The sequence below is a fragment of the Pseudorasbora parva genome, chromosome 1, assembly GCF_024679245.1.
Source record: "Pseudorasbora parva isolate DD20220531a chromosome 1, ASM2467924v1, whole genome shotgun sequence".
NCBI lineage: Eukaryota > Metazoa > Chordata > Actinopteri > Cypriniformes > Gobionidae > Pseudorasbora > Pseudorasbora parva.
The window spans coordinates 19,832,957-19,858,746 of record NC_090172.1 but is presented as its reverse complement, the minus strand read 5'-3'; the positions used below and the strand labels follow the sequence as shown (position 1 = coordinate 19,858,746).

Here is a 25,790-nt window from a genome sequence, read left to right as displayed (position 1 = left end):
GCAATTGGGAATTTACTAAATATGAAATGAGCAAATATCTTAGGAAATTTAGTACTGATTTGGCAAAAAAGAAAAAGCCTGATGAAAATTCCATTATATGCAAAATCTCCAATTTGTTATCTAAAAATATGGAGGATTTACTTGATTGTGAAAAAGCAGAGTTGGTTCAATTACAGTGCAAATTGGATAACATATATAAACATAAAGCGGAAGGGGCGTTTATTAGATCACGCAGAAAATGGATCGAAGAAGGTGAACAGAACTCTGCATATTTTTTCAGGTTGGAAAGACAACAAGCGAAAAATAACCAGATTCAAAAATTAATGATTAACGATTATATCTGCGAGGACCCTAAAATTATCGCAAAGTTCTGTGCCAAATTTTACAGTGATCTGTATACTTCTAAATTTTCCAAAGAACATATGGATGATTTCTTTAAATCAGTACCTAATGTAAACCAGTTAAGTAATATAGATAGTAACTTTTGTGATGCCTCTATCACATTGAAGGAGATAAAGGAGGCTATTAATAGTTTAAAAGCCAACAAATCTCCCGGAACTGACGGACTCAGCTCAGAATTTTATAAATTATTTAGTCATAGTATAGCTCCATTCTTGTTAAAGGTTTATGAGGAAAGTATAGAAAAAACATTACTTCCAGCCACATTATGTCAAGGATTAATAACTCTTATCCCCAAATTAAATAAAGATCCCCTCTTAATAGACAATTGACGCCCAATCACACTATTAAATAATGATTATAAAATATTAGCTTTAGTCCTAGCAAAAAGATTGAAACTTGTTTTGAACTCTATAATTGATGAAACGCAGTCTGGGTTTATGCAGAAAAGACACATTTCTAAAAATATACGATAAGTACTAGATAGGTTAGACTATTCAGAATTAATTGACAGCGATGGCTTCATTTTCTTTTTAGATTACTACAAAGCCTTTGACACTTTGGAACACAAATTTTTATTTCATGCTCTTCAAAAAATTGGCTTTGGTGACTCCTTTTGCAGAATGATCCAAACGCTTTACATAAACGGAAACAGCTCAGTTAAATTAAGTAATGGTACTTCACCTAGATTCTTTTTAAAACGAGGAGTAAGACAAGGATGCCCAGTTTCTCCTATTTCTCATTGCAGCACAGTTCCTAAGCGCTCATATCAATAGTAGTCCCTTAAAGGGTGTCACAATTGGCAACACAAAATAAAAATAACTCAATTAGCGGACGATACAGCTTTATTCTTGAATGATTCAACACAAATTCCAGTGGCTTTGGATATTCTTCAGTCCTTTTCTAAAGCATCTGGATTAAATTTAAATCTGAATAAATGTGAATTGCTACCAATTAAAAATTGCTCTCTTTCTTCAATTCAGAATATTACTATTAAAAATAGGGTAACATACCTAGGTATACAAATTACTAAAGACGAATGTAGGTGTTCAACAAACTTCAAACCGATCATTACCAAAACAAAACAAAAACTGAATTGTTGGCTACAAAGAGATCTGTCCTTAAAAGGCAGAACCTTGCTCTCTAAGGCAAAGGGTCTATCTCGTTTGGCCTATGCAGCTCAGTCTCTGTCTGTGGACAAGCCCACTTCTAAATTAATTAATGAGATTTTAATAAAATTCTTATGGAAAAATAAGTCTCATTATATGAGAAAATCAGAAAATCTCTTATAATGATGGTGGTCTGAACTTTATTGATTTTGACACCCTCAACAATACGTTTAAAATGAATTGGCTGAATCAGTACCTAACCAAACCATCTTCTGTTTGGAATGTTTTCCCTCAACTTGTTTTTTCACGTGAAATTCATTTTCTCCTAATGTGTAATTATGATATATTCAAACTCCCTATCAAACTATCCAACTTTCATCGCCAGGTTCTCTTAGCTTGGGCTTTAATTTATAAACATAACTTTTCACCACAGAGATGTTTTATCTGGAACAATAAAAACATTTTATTCAAGAATAAATCACTATTTTATCATAATTGGTTCAGTAATGGTCTATTTTTGGTGGAGCAGTTGTTTAATAAGCAAGGTCTTTTGTTCAGATACTCAGAATTTCTCTCCGAATACCAAATACCAATAACCCCAAAAGAATTTGCCACAGTAATGGGAGCTATTCCCTCTGGGTTATGTATGCTTTTTAAAAACTGTAATTATACCACCTCAGTATCTATTACATCCCTTCCCAATCCTTGTGATACTCCTGTTGGTCAAGTTTGTTTCTCTGAGTCGAAAGCTAAAAACTATAAAATAAGATCTCTATTTCTTAAAAATGTAATTTCTCTTTCACTGGTTATTTCCTTTTGGAATAATTTGTTTGTTAACCTTAATTGGAAAAAAATCTGGTCTTTACAGCAGAAATTCTTTCTTACAAATAAAGTGAAAGAAATTTCCTTTAAGCTCATACAGGTTCTATCCTGTTAAGAAATTTATACAAAGATATAAATCTGACATTGAATTAACATGCTCTTTTTGTTTAAATTCTGATTAAACCGTGGTTGACTTATTTTGGTCATGGCATTATACTCAGGAGCTCTGGAAGGATATTACTGTATTGGTCAAGTGTAAAATTTTGCCTGGCTTCTCAATACATATGAGGAATGTTATATTTGGGTATTTTGACTCGGACCCCACAAACGAAAATATCTGTTTTGCTATTAATTAAATCTTTTTTCTGAGCAAATTTTACATTCACAAATGTAAATTTACAAACTGTAAGCCTGTCTTCTCTGTCTTCTTAAAGGAAATGGAAAATTATTTAAATGTGATTTCAGTATCCACTAATAAGAAAGCTATAAGGACTGTTAGGATTTGTTGATCTCTTCATATGAACATTTGTATGTGATGTAATGGCCCTCTTCTCCCTTTTCTTTTTTTCCCCTTTTTATCCTTTCTCTTACCTTTTTTATTTATCATTTCTTTGGTTGTCTCATTTATTATTGATGTTGTGTGTTGTATGCCTTCTGGTCGGTAAGGTCGGTACACCCATAGATATCCATAATAAAGGCTAGATTTCTTACGGCGGAGTCACCATCGGCATCACCGGCGGCCATCTTGTCACAGGCAAGCTTTCTGTCGGGCTCTGTGGAACCTGATGTAAGATGAGTGATCTGTACGAACATAAATACTCTTATCTCGCTGAAATCTTGACGGATTTACAAATGGTTTGGTTTCTTACAAACGTTATTAACATGGCTACAAATCTGGAAGCTTTAACACGTTGAAATTGCAGCTTTTCGTTTCAATAAACGACTTAATCGTGCAGCTTGTGTATCACGGCTAACTTACGCGCACGTTATCAAGGCTGAGACCACAATCGAGCTGTTCATTTATATAGGTTTTATGGACACCAATAACGATTTTATGAAAACCAATCTTTTGTCTAGTTAAAATAAACTTAGTTTGCATTTTTTTTAATTATTTTATTATAATAGTGATATTCTTATTATAAAAGTAATAATAATAATAATAATAATAATAATAATAATAATAATAATAATAGATTTTATTTATAATGCACTTTTCATTCCGAAGAATCTCAAAGTGCAACAAAGGGGGGGGGGGGAAATAACAAAAAAAAAATGAATAACAAGTAAAAATATAGAATACTACAAACAATCAACCAACACAGAAAACAGAACAGAAACAGAGCTGATGGTGAACAGAAACAGAGCTGATGGTGGACAGAAAACAGCTGATGGTGGAAGTCTCTGTTAGCTCCGCAGCACACTGTGGTCCACTCCATGTTTCAGATTTCTCCCAGCGGCAGTGTCCCGATGACATCGCCGAGGCACGACAGCTGAAGACCAGATGATGGGTCTTCTTCATGATGATTCAAACGATGGGGATCGCTGCAGCACCATGCAGGAGGCAGAACATTCCTCCGGGCACTTCTGTGGACACACCGGGGCCGGCGCAGATGTCGCTCCACGGTCGCAATGCAGGACGGAACAGCGGCGCAGCCGAGAAGCAGAACATCCCAACATCATGCCATCCCAACATCATCCCGTCATCATGCCATCATTTTACTGTCTATGTGCCGGACGCCGACGACGAGAGCCCGGATGACGCTAGCCCGGTGCAAACTTCAGCCACCATGCAGCTTAAGCCCAAGGGAGACCACCACCAGTGAGCACCCGCGGCTAGGGCTGGGAATCGATTCCAAAAAGAATCGATTCCTCGATTCCAAGGCGTTGGGAATCGAGAGTCGATTCCAACGTTTGGAATCGATTCCATCTCGGGGAATCGACTCCTCTTTATTCGCTTGTCTCTTGCTTACTAATAATGATTGGAAGTCTATTTATTTTTTGCAAAAGGTTCTTTTGAACACTTAGTTTCAAATTACGAGTTAAAAATAAAGCAATTCAGCGTTTTTTTGCGTCATTGTGTGATGACGTCACTAGAACGTAATTCTAACTACTTATTTTTATGGTATGAAACGTTCAAATCGAGCCATATGAGAACGCATATCGCTGATTATTACTATACCTTTCCTTCACTTAGTTTAATAGTGTTTATTGTCATTGTTTCCTTCTGTGATGCTGCATCCTGGACAAGTTTGCTACATTTTGCACACAAAAACTCCATAATTTTAAATTGTGAAATGGTTCTGTTATCCACAACGGTAGGTTTTGAGCGCTGCTTACAGATGCAGATGTGAGGGTCTTATTTTAATTTTCTATTTTCTTTTATTTTCATTAATCCATTGATAACAGAAAGAAAATGCGCCTAGTACAGCTTAATGACCGAGTCTATGTTGCTATAGTAATGAACGCAACTTGCTCGCGCATCTGATTGACAAATAAACTGCGCACTCTTATATAATTTTTTTTCTTTAATATTGTGGTTATTTTACCTCGTACATTGTGTGCAAGCACTTATTTGAATGTAGTCATTTAACTTAACTGTGCACATGCATTTTAGACATGTCATGTAGTTTTAAACATGCAATAAATGCACATCCATGAATAATGTGCTATCCTTTTGATTTATTAGGCTAAATCGCATTTACTTCTGGGCTATATGGGCCATTTCAGGAGAATCCATCATTTAAAATTCATCAGAGTTATGGAAACGTATCATCATTTTACAAATAAAGTTTCAGAGAAGGATACTTTCTACATCCTTGTATCCCCGGTGGCATCGGCAGCTGCCATGGACTTTTTTATTTTATTTATTTATTTATTTTTTTTATTGCAAATACATCTCTTAGAAAAGTAACATTTCCAACAATGTACATATTAGTCAAGTAAACTCATTTCGCACAGACATAGGACAGAAATGAAATGGAGGACCGTAAAGAGAGGAAAAAAACAAAAACAAAACAACAACAACAAAAAACAAACAACAACAACAACAACAAAAAAAAAGAACATTAATCATGTTACATGAAAGATCTCATCATATTTCTTCAAAAAAGACGTACATTTTCTATTATCGATCAATCTTAGAGTTTTGATTAAATATTGTACTTCACATAAGAAATCAATAATAGACGGAATTTTCTTAAGAAATCTTTGTTTGTGAAAATAAAATTTAGCTGCAAGGATAAGGAAGTTTACAGTAGATTCTAAAGATTTGTTTGGGTTTTCAAAAAGACAAATGACATCCTTCAAGCATAGATTATAGTTCATATTAATTTTAGAAAAACAATAAGAGCTCAAATCATTCCAGAAAATTGAAGATATGTTACAAAAGAAAAATAAATGACAGATGTTTTCACTTTCAATTTTACAGAAGGTGCATGTATCGGTTACATCACAGTATTTGGACAAAAGGGCATTACAAGGGTATATATTATGCAAAATTTTAAAGTGCACTTCTCTCATTTTATTTGGTATGCAATATTTATATGGCAGTAACCATGTTTTTCTCCAATGAATATTATCTATTATAGAGTTCCAGAAAAATTTCCCTTTTGGAGTAATTACGTTTCTTGACTGAGAGAGTTGACGAATAAATTTATTATTACACTCTTTACTCAAAAGGGAAATGCCTTCCAAACATAACAAACAATGTTGTCTGGAAAATGACTCATGGGATAGGGAAGCTTTCATCAGACATTTTAAACCACTTGGAATAGCTTTTATAATAGAGTTAAATTCTTTAAACAACAGTAATTAAAAGTTTGAGGCAAAAGTCAATAGTGAGAATTAGACCCACAACTAAAGTGATACACATACACAGGCCTATATTAAAAAAATTATATATATATATATATATATATATATATATATATATATATATATATATATATATATATATATATATATATATATATATATATATATATATATATATATATACACTTTTTTTGTGTGTATGCTTGGGGTCAGTAACAATTTTTTATGTTTTAAAAGAAGTATCTTCCAGTCACCAAGCCTGCATTTATTTAATTAAAAATACAAACAAAAACAGTAACGTTGTGAAATATATTTCCAATTTAAAACAGCAGTTTTCTATGTAAATATACAGTAAATTGTAATTTATTCCCATGATCAAAGCTCAATTTTTTAGCATCATTACTCCAGTCTTCAGTGTCACATGATCCTTCAGAAATCAAATAAGTCTAATCAAGTTAGTGTTTTTATGTATTTTTACATTTATTCCAGATTAATAACAAAAGGCAGAAAAATTACAAACAATATGTACTGTTCTTTCCAGGGGGTGTCGCTGTTGGACAAAGTTAATTTATGAATACTATTGTGACTTAAATGTTTCAATAAAAGTGTCTATTGCTGTTTTAACTCTAGAATTATGCTATATATATGGCATAATTCTAGAGTTAAAACATCAATGCGCCAACAGCGACACCCGCTGGAAACGTTAAAAAGAACAGTACATATTGTTTGTATTTTTTCTGCCTTTTGTTATTAATCTGGAACAAAATTAAAAATGCATAAAAACACTAACTTGATTAGACTTATTTGATTTCTGAAGGATCATGTGACACTGAAGATAGCACTTTACTGTATATTGACAGAAAACTGCTGTTTTAAATTGGAATATTATTTCACAATGTTACTGTTTTTGTTTGTATTTTTAATTAAATAAATGCAGGCTTGGTGACTGGAAGATACTTCTTTTAAAACATAAAAAATTGTTACTGACCCCAAGCATACACACAAAAAAAGTGTATATATATATATATATATATATATATATATATATATATATATATATATATATATATATATATATATATATATATATATATATATATATATATAATTTTTTTTAATATAGGCCTGTGTATGTGTATCACTTTAGTTGTGGGTCTAATTCTCACTATTGACTTTTGCCTCAAACTTTTAATTACTGTTCAGGTATAGGTTAAGATGTAGAATATGGTCACTCATAACAAGGCATTATGTGCATAGACGATTATGTGGGGGGGGAGTCCAAGATGGCTACCTGATCAGACGTGTTTGTTCGAGCTCTTGCACCAACTGTACTTAGACCGTGCAAAAAGTTTTTTTTTAGTTGTTTAAATACTTTATTTGGAGCTTTGTTACGTTTCTGACTTTAAGTTTTCCTCTGTATTGCGCTACCATGGGACGTAAGCGTGGTCTTTCTAATTACTCTTCGGTTGCTGATAAGACTACAGATGTTAACACATGCTTGCTAGCCAGCGGTGGTCATGATTATGTTGTTTCTGGTGTGAGCGAGGAAGATATGTTCAGTTTAGCTGAAGAAGAGTTTCCTGCATTGCCTATCACCCCGAGTAAATCCCCGAGCACAAAGAAAAGAGCAAGTGATGAGGTCCGCGCTGACATCTCGTCGCAGCTGTTGGGTATAACACAGCTGATTAACTGCCGCTCAGATGGAATCGAAAAAAAGATCTCTGACATGTCCGCTGAACTGAAGGCCGTCGCTGAGAAGGTAACAAGTCTTGAACGTCGTATGGATGATGTTGAACGGCCCGTTGCACAGATGCAGCGAAGGATGGATGACATGGAGACTTATCTGAGGAGGCGTAATCTGAGGATTGGCGGGATTCCAGAAAGTGCGAACGAAAACATTCGCCTTGAAGTGGTCAGAATCTGCCAAAATGTTCTTCCTAGTGCAAAGGATAAACTTCCAGAAGTTATTGACGTGGTCCATCGTCTCGGGAAGATTCAACAAGGTGGCGCGGAAAGACCCAGGGTGACCATCATGCAGTTTTCCGTTCGCTCTTACAGAGACGCTGTCTGGAAAGCCGCGAAGAATTCTTCTTATTTGAAGGACAATGGTCTACGTTTCATGGAGGACTTTTCGGCTGGCGATCGTGAAAGGAGAAGGAAGCTGTGGCCAGAGATTCAAAAGGCGCGCGCAGAGGGGAAGACGGCATACTACGTCGGAGGAAGAGCTTTCATTCAAGGGCAGGGGGAAATTCTCTCTACATAAGATGTTCCCATCTTCATATCTGATGTAGCCACATTTTCCTTTGACTGTTTGATTGTGTCTGATATATTTTTCAGACACAGATGTTGACATGCTTTCAGAGACTGGGTGTTTTGTATTTGCTCTTTTTGCACATTTTGAGGTAAAAGGTGCTGCTGGTATGTCTAACCCTTTTCAGCACTTTCCGATTGTGCGACCTTTTTTCAACATTCTATTATTTTAATTATAATTAAAGCAGGTTAATAGTGTTTTTGAGTTCTTTTAAATGTCTTTTTCTGTTGTGTCCTTGAATGCCAGGGGTCTAAGAGATGCTGTTAAACGCAAGGCTTTGTTTTTGTTTACCAGACAGTTTGGTTCTGACTTTGTATTTTTTCAAGAGTCTCATTCTAAAGATAATGATAGGAATTTTTGGAAATCGCAGTGGGGTAGCGAAATATGGTTTGCTCATGGTTCGGAGCATTCGGCAGGGGTTTCTTGTTTAAAAAATAACTTTGTAGGTGATGTTTTGCACACATACTGTGATGAGCATGGTCACTTTATTTTATTAATTCTAAAGTGTTATAATGTGCATCTTATTGTTGTTAATTATTATGGGTATAATTCTAGACCTGAAAATGATCAGTTACTATTTCTTGTGGAAGATAAGCTTGTTTATTGGCAATCAAAATTTCCAAATGCCCTTGTATTGATCGGTGGGGACTTTAATGTTGTCCTAAATGAATCCTTTGATAGGTGGCCACCTGGTAGACAATCAAATTCAAACTTGGCTTTGAAAGCATTTATGAATAGGTTTGAGCTTATAGATATATGGAGGGCTAAAAATATAAATGATAGAGTGTACACATGGAGCAATAAAAATTCGTCTAGACTTTCACGAATAGATTTTTGGTTAATCTCTAGGAATCTTGACAAGGATAATATTTTTGTTGATATCTCGGCAACACCGTTAACAGACCATAAGGCTGTTTACATTAAAATTTTGCTAACTCCTGAAGCTAGTAACAGGGGCACTTCTTATTGGAAGATGAACAGCTCATTACTTAAGCATAATGATGTTAAGTCCGAGCTGGAAAGACTTATTGTTTTTTATTGGAATAAAGCTAAACGAGAAAATTCATTTGGCATCAATTGGGAATTATTAAAATTTGAAATAGGGAAATATTTAAGAAAACTCAGTTCTGTTCTGGCTAAATCAAAACGTCTTGAAGAAATAAAAGTAGTTAGTGAAATCTCCTCTATTACCAAAATCTTACCTGAAAACTTGACAGATAGTCAGAAAGCACATTTAGTTGCCTTGCAATTTAAGCTAGATGATTTGTATAAATTAAAAGCTCAGGGTGCTTTCATTAGGTCAAGGCAAAGATGGCTAGAATATGGGGAACAGATGTCATCTTATTTTTTTAAACTTGAGAAGAATAGGGCTAAATACAATTCTATTTGTCAATTAAATATTGGTGGGACTGTCTCAGAAAACCCTAAAGAAATTTCCAGTTTTTGTTTTAACTTTTATTCAAATTTGTATAAATCTAATTTTAGTCTAGAAGATTTAGATACTTTTTGTAAGCACCTTGGTCATGTTAATTCTATTAATCAGGATGAAAAAAAGCTTTTGTGACTCACCAATTACTGTTGATGAGATTAAGGAAGCAATTTCTCATTTAAAAAATAACAAGTCACCTGGTAATGACGGAATAACATCTGAATTCTATAAGTTTTACTCTGAGCTTCTGTCCCCTTTCCTTCTCGAAGTGTATACAGAGAGTTTAAACTGCTCTGAGCTTACAGCTAGTATGAAGCAAGGTGTCATTTGTTTAATTCCTAAACCTAAAAAGGACACTCTTCTCTTAGACAATTGGAGACCAATCAGCCTTCTTAATAACGACTATAAATTGTTTGCCCTTATATTCTCAAAGCGTTTCAAGTCGATTCTGAACTCCATTATTGATGAGAATCAATCAGGTTTTATGAAAGGCCGCCATATATTTAATAATATTAGACTTGTTTTTGACCTCATTGACTATTCTAACCTTATTCAGGATGATAGTTTAATACTTTTTTTGGACTTTTTCAAGGCATTTGACACTATTGAGCATCCTTTCATCTTTTTTTGTCTAGAGCGTTTTGGTTTTGGGCCATATTTATGTAATGCTATGAAAACTCTGTATGCAGGGGGAAATAGCTCAGTGAAATTAGGACATGGTACAACACAGAGATTTTTTCTAGAAAAAGGAATACGACAAGGCTGTCCAGTCTCTGTATATCTTTTTCTTATAGTAGCTCAAGTTTTCTGTCATTTTATTAAGGATAGTAAGATAGAAGGAATTCATATTGCAGGTAGAAATATTTTAATTAGTCAACTAGCGGATGACACAGCCTTGTTTTTAAAAAATTCCAGTCAGGTTAATCAGGCAATTAAAATTATTCAGTTGTTTTCAAATGCTTCAGGTCTATACCTTAATATTAAAAAATGTGAAATTTTAGATTTGAAAAGCTCCTCTCTTGTATCTGTGGATGGCATTCCTGTTAAAGAAGCTGTTAATTATTTAGGTGTTGTTATCTCAAAAAGTGAACAAGACAGAGTTTCTCTAAATTTTAATCCTGCTTTTGAAAAGATTAAAAACAAATTTAATCTTTGGCTATTAAGGGACTTGTCCCTTAGAGGTAGAGTTCTTCTTTCAAAAGCTGAAGGAATTTCTAGACTAACCTATGCTGCTTCATCTATACATGTAGACAATAATACTGTCAAAGCTATTGATCGAATTTTATTTAATTTTCTATGGAAGAATCGTGTGCACTACATTCGTAAATCTGTAGTTATAAATTCGCTTAAAAGTGGTGGCCTTGATTTTCTTGATTTTGGCACTTTAAATAATACCCTCAAAATTAATTGGTTAAAATTTTGTTTGAAGAAACCTTCTTTGTGGAATTTTATTCCTAATTTTATTTTTGACCAACTTGGGGGTCTTTCTTTCTTACTAATGTGTGACTATACAATTAACAAATTACCAGTGAAATTGTCTGCCTTTCATGCTCAAGCTTTATTGGCTTGGAAACTGATTTACAAACACAACTTCTCTCCACATCGTTATTTTATTTGGAATAACCGTTGTATTTTATATAAGCACAAAAGTTTTTTTTTAAGAAGCTGGTTTGATAAGGGTATTGTTTTAGTTTGCCATTTGTTTAACTCTCAGGGATACCTTATGACATATGACGAATTTCTTGAGCACTTTAATTTTCCTGTGATGCCCAGGGAATTTGCTCTTGTATTTTCTGCTATTAATTCTGGTATAATTTCTTTATGTAGAGAGGTACTGCCTTTGGAAGATATGCCCATAATTAACCCAACTGATACAACTTGTGGTAAAATTTGTTTTTTACAGTTGAAAAACAACAACAAATCTATTCGTTCGCTATTTCTAAAAGAGGTTGTCACCAATTCTTGTTCTACTGCTTATTGGGCTAAATTTGTTAATAACCTTGATTGGGAAAGTGTTTGGTTATTACCTCATAAGTTTTTTGTCACAAACAAGGTGAAAGAAATTTCTTTTAAGATAATACACAAATTCTACCCTGTCAAACATTTTCTTAGAAAGTTTAAGGAAGACATTGATGTTAGTTGCTCTTTTTGCTCTTTGCACGTGGAAACGGTTTCCCACATTTTTTGGCATTGTAGTCATACGAAAAGGTTATGGCGGGACGTGTCAATGTTTATTAAGCAAAAGGTTCTCTTTAATTTTAATTTACATTTTGAAAATGTAATTTTTGGATATCTAAAGTATGATAACAGTGTGAATAAGCAAGCTTTTGTAATTAATCTGGTAATTCTATTAGTAAAATTTCACATTCATAAGTGTAAGTTTTCTAGCAAGAAACCCAATTTCTCAGTAGCCTTTAAAGAATTTGAAAATTATTTCTCTACTATTCAATCTAGTGCAAATGAAAAAGCTATTAAGACTGTTCATATGTGTACTGTCTTTAAAATCTTTGAATAATTCAAAGGTCTTGTATCACTGTGAATGTTTTATTTTTTTTATATGTGTACTGTCTTTAAAATCTTTGAATAACACAAAGGTCTTGTATCACTGTGAATGTTTTTTTTTGTTGTTGTTGTTTTTTTTTGTTTTTTTTATAATTTTGTTTTTTTATTGTTATGTTTTATTTTTAATATATTTGTGTTTTTTAATTATAATTTATTATTATTATTATTCATTATTATTATTTTTGGTGCGTTCCTTTTATTTTATGTATGTGTCATTCGCTCCCATGGCTTCAAAGTGTATGTTGTTCTGTTGTTCAAGCATAATAAAAAAAAAAAAAAAAATTATATAAAAAAAAAAAAAAAAAAAAAAAAAAAAAAAAAATAGACGATTATGTGCTATATGAGTTCGTGACAGCTGCCGATGCCACCGGAAGTGGCGCCACAATAAACGGCTAATATAGTGATATACAAGCAAATAATTAACTGTGTTTTGCGCCCGTGCGAATTACTATTGCCATTTAAAAGCTGACAAACAGCGACAATCTCCGAGAAAGACCGTGGCAACCATTATATATTCTGGCAATACAGGCATCTGCCAGAAAAAGTCCGTGACCGCTGCCAAGATTTCCAAGAATCGATTCCACACTGTTGTTTCCGATTCCTTTTCGATTCTTCTTTTTTTAACAAACTCGATGGAGGAACCTAGTTCCGGAGTGACCGCAGGATACAAGGATGTAGAAAGTATCCTTCTCCGAAACTTTATTTGTAAAATGATGATACATTTCCATAACTCTAATGAATTTTAAATGATGGATTCTCCTGAAATGGCCCATAAAGCCCAGAAGTAAATGCGATTTAGCCTAATAAAAAGGATAGCACATTATTCATGGATGTGCATTTATTGCATGTTTAAAACTACATGACATGTCTAAAATGCATGTAAACAGTTAAGTTAAATGACTACGTTCAAATAAGTGCTTTTGCACAGAATATACGAGGCAAAAAAAACACAATATTAACAAAAAGCAAGTTGCGTTCATTACTATAGCAACATTACACTCGGTCATTAAGCTGTACTCTAGTCTAGGCGCATTTTCTTTCCGTTATCAATGGATTAAAGAAATTAAAATAAAATAGAAAATTAAAATAAGACCCTCACATCTGCATCTGTAAGCAGCGCTCAAAACCTACCGTTGTGGACAACAGAACCATTTCACAATTTAAAATGATGGTGTTTTTGTGTGCAAAATGTAGCAAACTTGTCCACGATGCAGGATCACAGAAGGAAACAATGACAATAAACACTATTAAACTAAGCGAATGAAAGTTATATAAATAATCAGCGTTATGTGTTCACATATGGCTTGATTTGAACGTTTCATACCATAAAAATAAGTAGTTAGAATTCCGTTCTAGTAACGTCATCACGCAATGACGCCGAATTGCTTTATTTTTAACTCGTTATTTGAAACTAACTGTTCAAAAGAACATTTTGCAAAAATTAAATAGACTTCCAATCATTATTAGTAAGCGAGAGACAAGTGTGTAAAGAGGAGTCGATTCCCCGCGATGGAATCGATTCCAAACGTTGGAATCGACTCTCAATTCCCAACGCCTTGGAATCGAGGAATCGATTCTTTTTGGAATCGATTCCCAGCCCTACTGCCGATGCCACCGGAAGTGGCGCTGCGACCTGCCGCTGCCAGAGGGAGCGCCAGGCCCTGCTGATCGATTTTGTTAAAAAAAAGAAGAAGATGCGGGCCGCGGCGAGAAACATCAGCTGTGTCCCAAAGTGAAGGGTGCGCACTTCCAAGGCCATGCACTTCGAAGGCCAGACCAGGCCACGCCTTCAAAGTGCACGAAGTGCACGAAGGGCGAACCGAGGGACAGGGTTGCCAGGTCTGAATAATAAAACCCCTACAATTGTTATTCAAAAGTATCGGAATCACAGCCAGAATGTGCCAAAATATCCCAAAATGCGGGGCGCGGGCAGTAGAAATATTGCTTAAGTAAAGACAACTTAACCTGTGGACTATAGGCTACAAACACCCCAAAGCAACAGTAGCCTAAATGCAACCCCATTCCATATATATATATACTTTTTTGAGCTTTCTATTGGGTTTTGACATGCTTCAAAGCCTGCGACGATGGGCTGGACCATAAGCATGTAAATATGTAGCCGGTTAAATATTGTCAAATTGCAAATATTAGTTAACAGTTTATTTATTATGTTAAATGTAACTGTTACAATATATTTTCAACATTTAACCTATATACGTCCAAGTTTTTTTTATTTTTTTATAAGTAGGCCTACTTATTTTTATTCAACTCATCATCTCAGATGCATTTTTTATGGCATGCCATGCAGCCGTCGACCGATTCGGCCCCGCAGAGCTGCGGACAGTGGAAATATGCACTCATCCCAGAGTCTCTATTGAGCATTATTCCCATCCCGGTCCAGCTCCAGCTTCTCCCGCTCAGCGCAATGAAAGTGTAGAAAAGTGTTTTCTTCTGTTGGCTGATAATAAAAATTTGTTGTTTCTAATGTTAAACTTAAGTTATTTTATTGGTCTATAAATAGGCTATATTGTAAAAAGCCTACGTAGGCTAATAGACCAATTTATTTTCATTTACACATTTTAAATTACATGGCAAGAAAATATATGTATAAGCATAAATGTGTTTTGTAGCTACAAATTATAACGTGCATTACAAAAATAAACAATAGCTATAGAAAAACCACTTCTCTTTAATTTAGCCTACGTTTGAAGTTAACGAAAATGAACAATAGACAGCAGTTCATTTAATTTACAAATAACTTAATTTAGCATAAAAAATAATAAGCTAGCCATTTAAATTGTTCTGTGTCGGCCACGCATTCAGCCTTTGGAGGATCGATGTTGACCGTCGTCAGTGAACATTCATTCATAGGCTATATATATATATAAACTTTATTTTAGCATCTAAGTCAGCAGTTTTCGTTTGTTTGTATTTTTTCTTATAATTCTGAGTGACAGATGTCACATTTGATTTAGCCTATTTTTCTGTGATATTTGTTTTAGTTACGGTGTTGACATAGGCTACAGCCTGTAAGAAAAATAAATGATTGCACGGACAATTCCTATCCAGTGTCTCTCTTTCTGTAAGGGAAATTTAAAAGATAGATTCTGGAAACAAAATCAAAATTTAGCTGGATCAGTCGGGTCGGGAATAAAATAATTTATAGCGGCTGAGCACGGAGTGAATTTTGCGCGAGCGGAATGGTGCGGTGCGGAATAGCGGCCGGGAGCAGGACGAAAATACAGCGCCGCGCAGATTATATTTTGAAGGAAAGTGTATGGGAAAAAAAGAAAGAAACAGCGAAAAGGGTGATAATGGACTGATTCATCTTCTTGAGATAATGGTTGAGAAATAAATAGCATTTAAAAATTGGGGAAATTAAAGTTCATCTTGCTCAGGGCAGGGAACTGGGAACTGTGTGAATGCACTAACGTTGGACGTTTTATTTACTTCTAGCGCTTGCGCTGTTGTGTTCAATAGTACCCAGGCTACACTTGAGTTACCGACCGCTACCGTCTTTAACTGGAATCTGATCGAGTGCCGCGGGAATGCGGACCAGTCAAATCCTGTAGTCACCAGTGTGCTATGAATTCTGGGATAGGGAAGGGTGCGAAGTTATGGGAAGGTCCCATCTGCTGTACCCTTCCTTTGCCTGAGAACCGAAGGGCGCATTTTGAAGTCGCTCATGAATTGCGGCAGCCTTCGTCGCACCGCTGTGACGCAATCGCACTTCAAATGCGGCCTTCAGCGGTGCAGCTCTCCCTTTGGGACAGCCTACGTAGTGCCGCTGTGACGTAATCGCACTTCAAATGCGGCCTTCAGAGGGTGCAGCCTTCACTTTGGGACAGTCTTCGTAGTGTAGGTATGACGTAATCGCACTTCAAATGCGGCCTTCGAAGTGCGCGCACTTCACTTTGGGACACAGCTATCAAATGTCCTCCAAACCAGAAACCAACCGCAGCAATTCAAACGTAAACATTAGAGAAGCGGTTGAAAACGGCGAAACGACGAACAACGACCTCTCAGTGGCTGCCGCCTGCCAGCAATCAGCAACAGTCCCAATTGTAGCTCTGACTGTTAGACTAGTCACAAACATAAGGAAATAAAATAAAATGTAAATCTAATAGTACATTAACATGATTTGTTGTGGGTGGAGAAGCGGCGAACAGACAACGCCAGCGTCCTCTCCCCCACGTGTGTACAAACAAAAAGTGTACACACACACGTGTATATATATATATATATATATATATATATATATATATATATATATATATATATATATATATATATATATATATATATATAGCTATAGCTGGCTCTGGAAAAAAAATCTGAGCTGTATATGTGTATAAATATATATAATTTCTCATGTTGCCATTCGGTACACAGTTTTAGTAGCCTATAAATTGATTTAACATAAATACCTTGTGTGTGTGTGTGTGTGTGTATATTCATTGCACCTATCTGTTATGTTCAATGTTACTTTCATATTGAAGTCCATGGTTATAATTATTCATAAGTATGTAGTGTCATAACTACATCTCTGACGTTTATAACAAACGAAACCGGTTGAAAATCGGTTGAAAATTTAGCAAGTTATGGTTATTTAAAAGTACATGCACCATTAAAACACACTGTTACGAGTGAGCGAGCTGCCTGTGACAAGATGGCCGCCAGTTGCGGACGGCGACCTCCATTGGCCAACAGCGCGCACGAGACACCTACTAGCCTTTATTATGGATATCTATGTTCTCAACTACAATGATCATAACTTCCCGAGTTTTTACCGGATTTTCACACGGTTTGGTTTGTTACAAACTGCAGAGACTTAGTTATGATACAGGACGCTGTCACACATTGAACAATTCTGCTTTCATGTAGAAAGACTTTGTATAACGAGCTTTAACTAAGACATATGGTAGACTATGAAATATTTATAAATGTATAAATGAATGCATTTTATATTTTAATAAAGAAACCAGTTTGATTGTTCGTTTGAATTTATTTCTCTCACACACTCACACAGGCATATTGATAAATGTATACATTTATGAATTGTATATTTTAATAAAGAAACCAAGTTTGATTTTTCACTTAGATTTATTTCTCTCTCACACACACACACACAAACACTCACTCACCTTCTGTAACTCATAAAAGCTCCCATATATACTGTAGCCTACCAGCTTAGAATTATTATTTTTTTTAAAGGCCTAAAGTAAACGTTATAATTCCAGGTAATTCCAACATCTTACATTACCCTGTCAGGCTTGCAACTGGGGAGCTAAAATCCTTTAAAAATAACTGTTTTGCACAGCTTCTTGCGTATGCTTGCACTCTGTAACTCCAGGGTAGTTCATTTTGCGATGTGTTGCAGCCTTACTTTGTGAAATAGGCCTAGACACCACAAATGACACAAGCATGAAATGATAATGATGTATAAATTGTAAAATAACCTAAATTATTGTTCAATCTTACTTGTGAAATGTAATCCCTTGCGATCTGGTATCAATATTGCGTTATTGCAACCGTAAACTGCAAAAAATACTGCCATAATTACTCGCTCTCCATAGACTCTGAATGCTAGCGTTGAGTGGAGATACCCAACCAATATGGCGGCCGGCGACGCTGGATCAAGCTCCAGCACATCATGGGGCGTCTACGTATATGATGCCTATGGTACGAACTACGAAGATATTAAAAGTTTTGAAGCCTGTCATCAGAGTTGCCTAGTAACGTGTTTTTATTATTTGCTAATTTGCATTACAATGATTACAACAATATTTAAACTATTTTATAGAATGTTTATTATAATATTTAGAACAATGTACAAGGCATTTAATATAAAAAAGTAACTGCTTTTATTTTGCTCTATGCAAACGTATTATTTCCGGGCAGATTTTGAACTTTCACCCCCGCCTCTTGTTCTTTCTCTTCCGTCTGCAGCAATTTGAGGTATGGTTGATTGTCTTTGCGCTTCAAATATCCATCGTCATCTGCCCTTTCTGAAGCTCAAATATATGATATTTAGAGTTATACTTGTAGTTAACGGTCTAACAGAAAATACCTTTGTCATATTGAGTCAATTAATAGCCTATAACGGAATTTTTGGTACTGTATATGTTTACAATACTTATCATTCACGTTCCTTTAAAACACGAACGCATCAAACTACGTTGATACTGTCTTTATAACAGACGTTAGTTAGGTTTTAGTTTAGTGTTATTTGACAGGTGTTTATACATTTGTATGTTATTCGCTAAATTCTGCTATTGAGCCTGAACTCCACACAGGCTTGGACATCCCTTGCACAGACATAACGATCCTATAATTTTTCAGGTCAAGATGGTACAACGCCTGACTTACCGCCGTAGGCTTTCCTACAACACTGCTTCAAACAAGACTAGACTGTGAGTATGATTCCTGCATTCGTGGAAATAGATCTTAAACATGCACCGAAGTGTTTTATGCAAAAATCAAAAGCTGTAACTTACTTAATGACTGTATCGTCACTTAGGTCCCGTACTCCAGGTAACCGCATTGTATACCTGTATACCAAGAAGACTGGCAAGGCACCCAAGTCAGCATGTGGAATCTGTCCCGGTAGACTACGTGGTGTAAGTGATACACTGTGTACAGTTATTTTATGTGCATGAGTACAGTGATGGAAGTGTTTGAGAATGGCTCTAACACACCTAAATCATTGGATTAATTTTTATGGTTGAGAGCATGGGCGTCGGAAGCAAATAAAAAGTGGGTGGGTCAGTAGCGAGCTATCGTAATACAAAATAAGATAGGTGGGGAAATTGTTTTGCGGTGGGTCTGGGGGTTTTCCCCCAGAAAAAAAATGATTTCATAGATGTGATTTCCTGCATTATGGTGCGTTTTAGGCCATATCCCTTTCCTATACCAAAAAAGACCTCAAACCAGTTAATACAATAGTCTAATAAAAAGGCTATATTCATTTAACTGCCATAGAAATCAACAGTTTCACAGATAATGATAATGAACAAGTTGCATGTTTTTTAATGCTCTGTGTCCAGACAGAAAAAGCAATGAATTGGTTACTGTGGCTGTAGAGTAGGGGTAAGACGCATGGCATTAAGTTTTGACGGATATAGCGAGCATAGGTTCGAATCCGCCTTTTGCTACATTTGCTCTACTCCCTTTGCCCATCACATATCAGATCGGAAACGTATTTATTTTCAATAAAAAATATTAGAAAAGGGGAAATAAAGCGTTTAACATGTGTTTAATAATAAGTTTCTCGGTTAAGGGGTAGTCAATGTAAGCAGATGTGCTGAATTCGAGACGATAAAAGTGAGTGGGTCCAATATCATTGGTCTTAAAAAGTGGGTGGGTCTTGTCCCACCCACACACAATGGTTCCGACGCCCATGGTTGAGAGTAGTGTAGATTTTTTTGTATTGTATACAGCTCTATTGTAGAGACACTATTTTCCCCATAATTTTAAAACTATTCTTTAAAGTATTTGACATCACCTCCATAGTTTTACTATTGTAAAAGATCTAACTCGTCTCTTTTTTTCTCTTCTGGTACAAAGGGGGAAGTCTTGAGGTGTTGAACACGATATAAAAATTGTTAAAGTAATATGTAGTGTAATATCTTTTGGAATAGATTACACACTAGTGTGGAGAAATCTATGACCGACAACAACAGGTGTTCACATCGACTGTTAGTCTTTATATCTATTAGGGCAGAGGTTCTCAACTTAAGTCCTGGGGACCCATTGCTTTGCACATTTTTAATATCTTTAAAGGGTTAGTTCACCCAAAAATGAAATTAATGTCATTAATGACTCACCCTAATGTCGTTCCACACCCGTAAGACCTCTGTTCATCATCGGAACACAGTTTAAGATATTTTAGTATTATATTATATTTTATGCAGTCAATGCCTACTTTACTGTCCATGTCCAGAAAGATAATAAAAAATCACCAAAGTAGTCCATATGTGACATCAGTTGGTTGATTAGAATCTCTTGAAGCATCAAATGCATTTTGGTCCAAAAATATCAAAAACTATGAATTTATTCAGCATTGTCCTCTCGTCTCGTGTTTCTTCAAAAAGATTCAAACAGTTAATGAATCAGTGAATCGATCAATGCTTCAGGTCGCCAATGTCACGTGATTTCAGCAGTTTGGCGGTCTAAACTGCTGAAATCACGTGACATTGGAGACCCGAATCATTAATCGATTCACTGATTGTGTGTGCAAGTGAATATTAAAGTTCAATAAGTTTAATAAAGTTTAAATGTTAGGATGCAAGGTATTAATGTTTTAATTTCATATTTAAGGAAATCTAGTCTAGATAAGTGTGTATTTATTTATTAAAGAGCCATACAGGCATAAAATGGGTACGCCATGTGATTACAAATGAAAACTATTTTTCCAGCCCCAAAATGACACTAGATTTACCTCTTTGCATTGGAATTCTCAATTTAACCTATCACTACAATAGTAAAGTAAATAATAAATATATTAGAAAAGAAAAATATTGTAAGTGCTCATCAATGGACCATAATTATTGCACAAATAGTTTTTACTACCAAAACATCTCAATGTCCATTGCTGTACTGTTTACCTGTATAGTGACGCTTTTGACTAATTAATGTATTGACAGTGTTGCCTTGTGTGGAACTATTTAGAGTTCCATGAACCCACGTGACTGCGCGCGCACCGGGAGATAAAAGTATTATAAACGGCACATGTGACTCATGCAAAATGCTAGCAATTGTTCCCTTGCTCTATTTAGTTTCCTGTTGCAGCCACAGGATGGCAGCAACAGAAGACTGAGACGAGACCTGTACTTGAGCAAAAGTGGAAACTCGTTCTGAATATTTTGAAGGCGTAACAGCTCTGGTCTTTTGATGGAAAAAATAGAGATGATTGTAGATGAAAATTAAGAGATTTTATCTTATTTTTTATTTTATGCAAAACATTTTAGTCTCGTCCTTTTGCGTCAACAATAATGCATGTTAATTTAGATTTAGGACAGTTAGGTGTTTTTGGTCAGTGATGCAGTCTCGTCATTGTCTCGTCTTTAGTCATGGAAAAAAAGGTTGCGTTGACGAACATATTTCGTCTAGTCTTGTCTGACGAAATGAACACTAATATGTGCAAGACAATTATAAACCATAAACTGTCTACTTTTTATAAAAATAAAGGGAACGGATTATTTTGATAACGGATTATTTTTCTATGTTGTGTTACCGGTAGTGCAATTACATTCATAGATGACTGCTGTGCGGGCATTTCACTCGAACTTGATGTCACATGCTATAGTACTCAATTCATGATTGGTCACTACCAAATTAAAATATTAAAGAGAATGATAAAAAGTTATTAACCGCTTAATGGTTATTTAAAATAAACCTTTCTGTTCAGAATGATAAAAATTGATTTTGGTTTCTTTTTTTTTGTTCCTCTTAATTTTGTTTGTTTTTGTTCCTTGAACTGGTTCAGAGCCCTTCTCTCGAGTAGGGATGGGAATTTTTGCTATTTTTTTGATCATCGGTAGGTCTCAAAAACGAGTACTCAAGTAACCATGGGCGGGGCTTGTACGGGGGAGGGGCATCTCAGTCATGGAGATATGAAACTTTTAAAAACTTTTTCGTAACAGAAAAGACTGTTACGAAAATTTATGTTGACACAAACGTGAGATCTATGAAAATATGAACATATTACTATAAAAAAAACTGCTAGATTATGTTGCATAAATGTCCGAAAAAGAAACAAAATAACCGCCTCAAATAGCCCAGTCAATAATATCGGACATTTTATTTGAGCTAAAACTGAATACACCACCCTTCAAAGCATTTCTAGCGGATTAATAAACTCAACCAAATACATCCTATATGAGATTAATCAGATATATGCCCATTACAATTTACATCTGCCCAAAAGGAAGCGAATATGCACGTGAACTTGTCCGTGCTAGTATTTTACAGGCTATGGTTTGAAAGGGAAACTTATTTTGAATACGCTATTCCCTTAACAACAAAGTTAATACATAGGCAACGAAACCACAGATCATTTACAACTGTTACAATTGTGTTCTCATTATAATGCCATGACAGATTGATATTGGCATATGATTTTATTTTTCATGATCAAAGTGATTACAGGCATCACTGGGCGTTTTCGAATCCATGAGGAACAACTTTGTAAAACGGGTCTACTGTTAGAAAAAATGAGAACAAAGTAACACTGCTGCATTATATCATCAGTGATTATGAAAAATAAATAGCCTATCTAAAAAGAATATTACAGTCTCCGATAACCCAGAATCGATAATGTCGGGCTGTTCGCATTTTGAGAATGAACACCACAGCTAGCTGGTTACTAAACTCAACCAAACGTCCTGAGTTTTATCAGATTAGACAACATAATCAAGTATTAAACAAGTAATCTTACAGCTTGCTTCTGTGGAAACGCGCACATAAACTAAACCGCGCTCTGATGTAACTCGTGGTGACTTTTTTTTTATTTTTTTTACTGCGTGCTTGTACACGAGGCTGATACACTAAAGCACAGATAATTTACAACATTGTTACAATTGTGTTTTCATTATAATTCCTGTATATATGAAACATTGGCACTGCTCATCTTGCACTGTATTTCATGATCACAGTGCTTCCAGGCATCACTGCGCGCTTCAATTTCACTTTATTTTGCGGTCTAGAAGGCGTACTGAACACTAACCAATCAGACCTCAGTTACCGCCCAAAATGCTGCAATAACCAATCCAAAAAAAAAGAGAAATACATGTCAGGGCGATCATCGTTTTCATGATCGATCGTTGTTGTCATGTTCAAGTTAACAAGTACTTGACCACTGTAGCCCATCAACCACACTCTTGAGAGATATTGCAGAATTCAAGCAACAAATGATGTTTTATTAACAAAGTTTAGAAGGGGCACTATCTAATCAGCTCAAGAGAAGACATACAGTAGACACAGCCGAATCTGCATCCCTCCGCCACCCCATTCGGCCCAGCCGGGAATTCAGGGAAGTTTCCTCAATCCTCTCTGACAACATGGCAAATAGGCTTATTTTACTCTTGTACTCTATCCGGTAAGTGTGAAAACACTGCCACAGAAAACGTGCAAATGATGTCACTATGAAGTTAAACTTTGCAATTAATCAGCGACCCGAAGATGCAGTTGGCCCATATAGATCCTGGATCAACTATGATCCCTGTACTTGACAAAAGCACATCCTGTCATGTGACTATCTCGGATGTGCACATCGCAATATAGATGCTAAAACTATATATCATGCATAACCGTTGTGCCAACCCTAATTGCTACAGATTTGATTACCGAATAGATCATTTGAAGGTGCTGTTTAACTTGACACATCTGAACACGTGATTGAACCCATGTTCTAATGTTCCTCAATAGATCCGTGCTGTGAGGCCCCAGGTTCTCATGAGACTCTCAAAAACCAAGAAGCATGTCAGCCGAGCTTACGGTGGTTCCATGTGTGCCAAGTGTGTACGGGACAGGTAACTGACTGAGAACATTATTTGTTGTAATAGCTCACCTAATTAAAGTAAAGTTAATCTAAACATTGTCTCATGCCAAAACACATGTTTATTTATTCTAAAGCACAAAAGGAGTTTTCTGAAAGGGTTGTAATAATGCATTTTTACAAGTTTAAGTTTTGATTGTACGTAAAAATTAGTTGAATGGATTCTTATATGTTGGAAAACTATGAAAAACATAAATAATGACAGTGTTTTCATTAATTGGGGAACTGTTAATTTTGGTGTGTTCTAATTAAACTCTTGAGTTAAATGCATTGAGCAAATGACCCACATCTATTTAAATCATTTTTCAGGATCAAGCGAGCTTTCCTCATTGAGGAGCAGAAGATCGTTGTCAAAGTACTAAAGGCACAGGCACAAAGCCAGAAGTCTAAGTAGACATCAACTTGTACTCTTTAAATAAAAGATTTGGAAATCACTGTTTTGTGTGTTTTCTTGTGCTGATGGAAAGCCCTTTACTCTAGCTTAATTACTCTAGGTAATTAAATAGTATGAATAAGTGTATGGTGAGTAAATGTTTTTGTGATTATTTGAATGGTAAGCTAAAAAGTCAGCCCTGTAATTGTGAGGGGAGAAAAGTCAGAATAGTTTGATGTTGCAAAAATTGTGAATAAGTGTTTTTGTACATGCAAACAGGTACTATTATTTTATTTTACAAAGAATACTAGGCTAATGAAAATTTTGCTGACGTATTAATTTTGAAATTCCACAAGGGCAGAGTAAAACTAACAGCAAGCAGTGCTCTCATGCATACATTGTGCTGGGCAGAAAAGGTAAGGGTGTAAGCATTTGAAAAAATGCAACAACGATAAGTCCATAGAACCTAAGTTTTATGGCCATATAAATTGTCAAGTCTAATTTAAAGATGGTTGGGTAATGCTTTAGATTACGGCCCGGAAAGTACTGTATAATAAAGTGAATTTACAATTTACTTTCTGTAATTATAGTGTAACTATAAAGTAAGTATATGGGAACAATATGTAATATTGGGGGAATAAAGGGGTAACTATCAGGAAAATGTACAAATGATTTATACTGAGTATTTTTTAATTAAGGGGTAATTATCCGTGTAGTTACAGGGTAAGTATGAATGTGCGGCTGTAAATTAAAGTGGCTCTTGTTCCCCTCTTGTTTCATTTAGTTACGGGGTAAGTATGGATGTGCGGGCTGTAAATTAAAGTGGCTCTTGTTCCCCTCTTGTTTCATGTAATTACAGGGTAAGTACAATAAAAACACAAATACAATCTGATATCACTCAGAAACCTTTATTTAAAAAATGAAAAATAAACTTAAAAACAGATTTAGAACACATTCATTTGCTTCACCCTCATGTTCCTCTTATTTTTCTTCCTTGCCACAGATGAATCTCAAGAAGGATCCCACATGTCTCTAGCTAGTATTCTGTAACTGTTACACTGAAAATACAGTGTGCGCAGAAATGTCCTCACCGTTTACTCGTATTTTATCCTCATGCAATCCGAGATGTATAGCCTACGACTTTATTTCCTCAGATGAACACAGATAAATAAATAATCTGCTAATTAAAATTCATTTGGGTTTCTAAGAGTTAAGGCAATCAAACGGCACATACAGCAATAACTACAGTAATACATACTATCCCAATGGATAAGTGTTTGTAAGAAAAATAACAATATATCGCATCCAACAAGCAGTTATTTGCGTGTGCATGCGAGGGTTGATTTCACGCTTGACGTAACTTGAAGGGTGGTGAAGCGTGACGTGCGCGCGCCATAAAACTGGTCATGTGGATG

General features: G+C 35.3%; 1 protein-coding gene across 1 annotated transcript; it reads left to right on the top strand.

The window, feature by feature from the left end:
* The first annotated feature begins 18,346 nt into the window (after nt 1-18,346).
* On the top strand, nt 18,347-24,436 carry rpl34 (ribosomal protein L34). The gene is made up of 5 exons (XM_067432446.1): nt 18,347-18,403; nt 18,788-18,858; nt 18,966-19,065; nt 23,873-23,976; nt 24,312-24,436. The coding sequence occupies exons 2-5, from the start codon at nt 18,794-18,796 to the stop codon at nt 24,394-24,396; spliced, it is 354 nt and encodes a 117-aa protein (XP_067288547.1). The 5' UTR covers nt 18,347-18,403; nt 18,788-18,793; the 3' UTR covers nt 24,397-24,436.
* Nucleotides 24,437-25,790: the final 1,354 nt, after the last annotated feature.

Coding starts and splice junctions, on each gene's coding strand:
- rpl34 (XM_067432446.1), top strand. CDS start 18,794: ATGGTACAACGCCTGACTTACCGCCGTAGGCTTTCCTACAACACTGCT. Junction 18,859..18,965: donor GCTTCAAACAAGACTAGACT/GTGAGTATGATT, acceptor ATCGTCACTTAG/GTCCCGTACTCCAGGTAACC. Junction 23,977..24,311: donor GCCAAGTGTGTACGGGACAG/GTAACTGACTGA, acceptor ATCATTTTTCAG/GATCAAGCGAGCTTTCCTCA.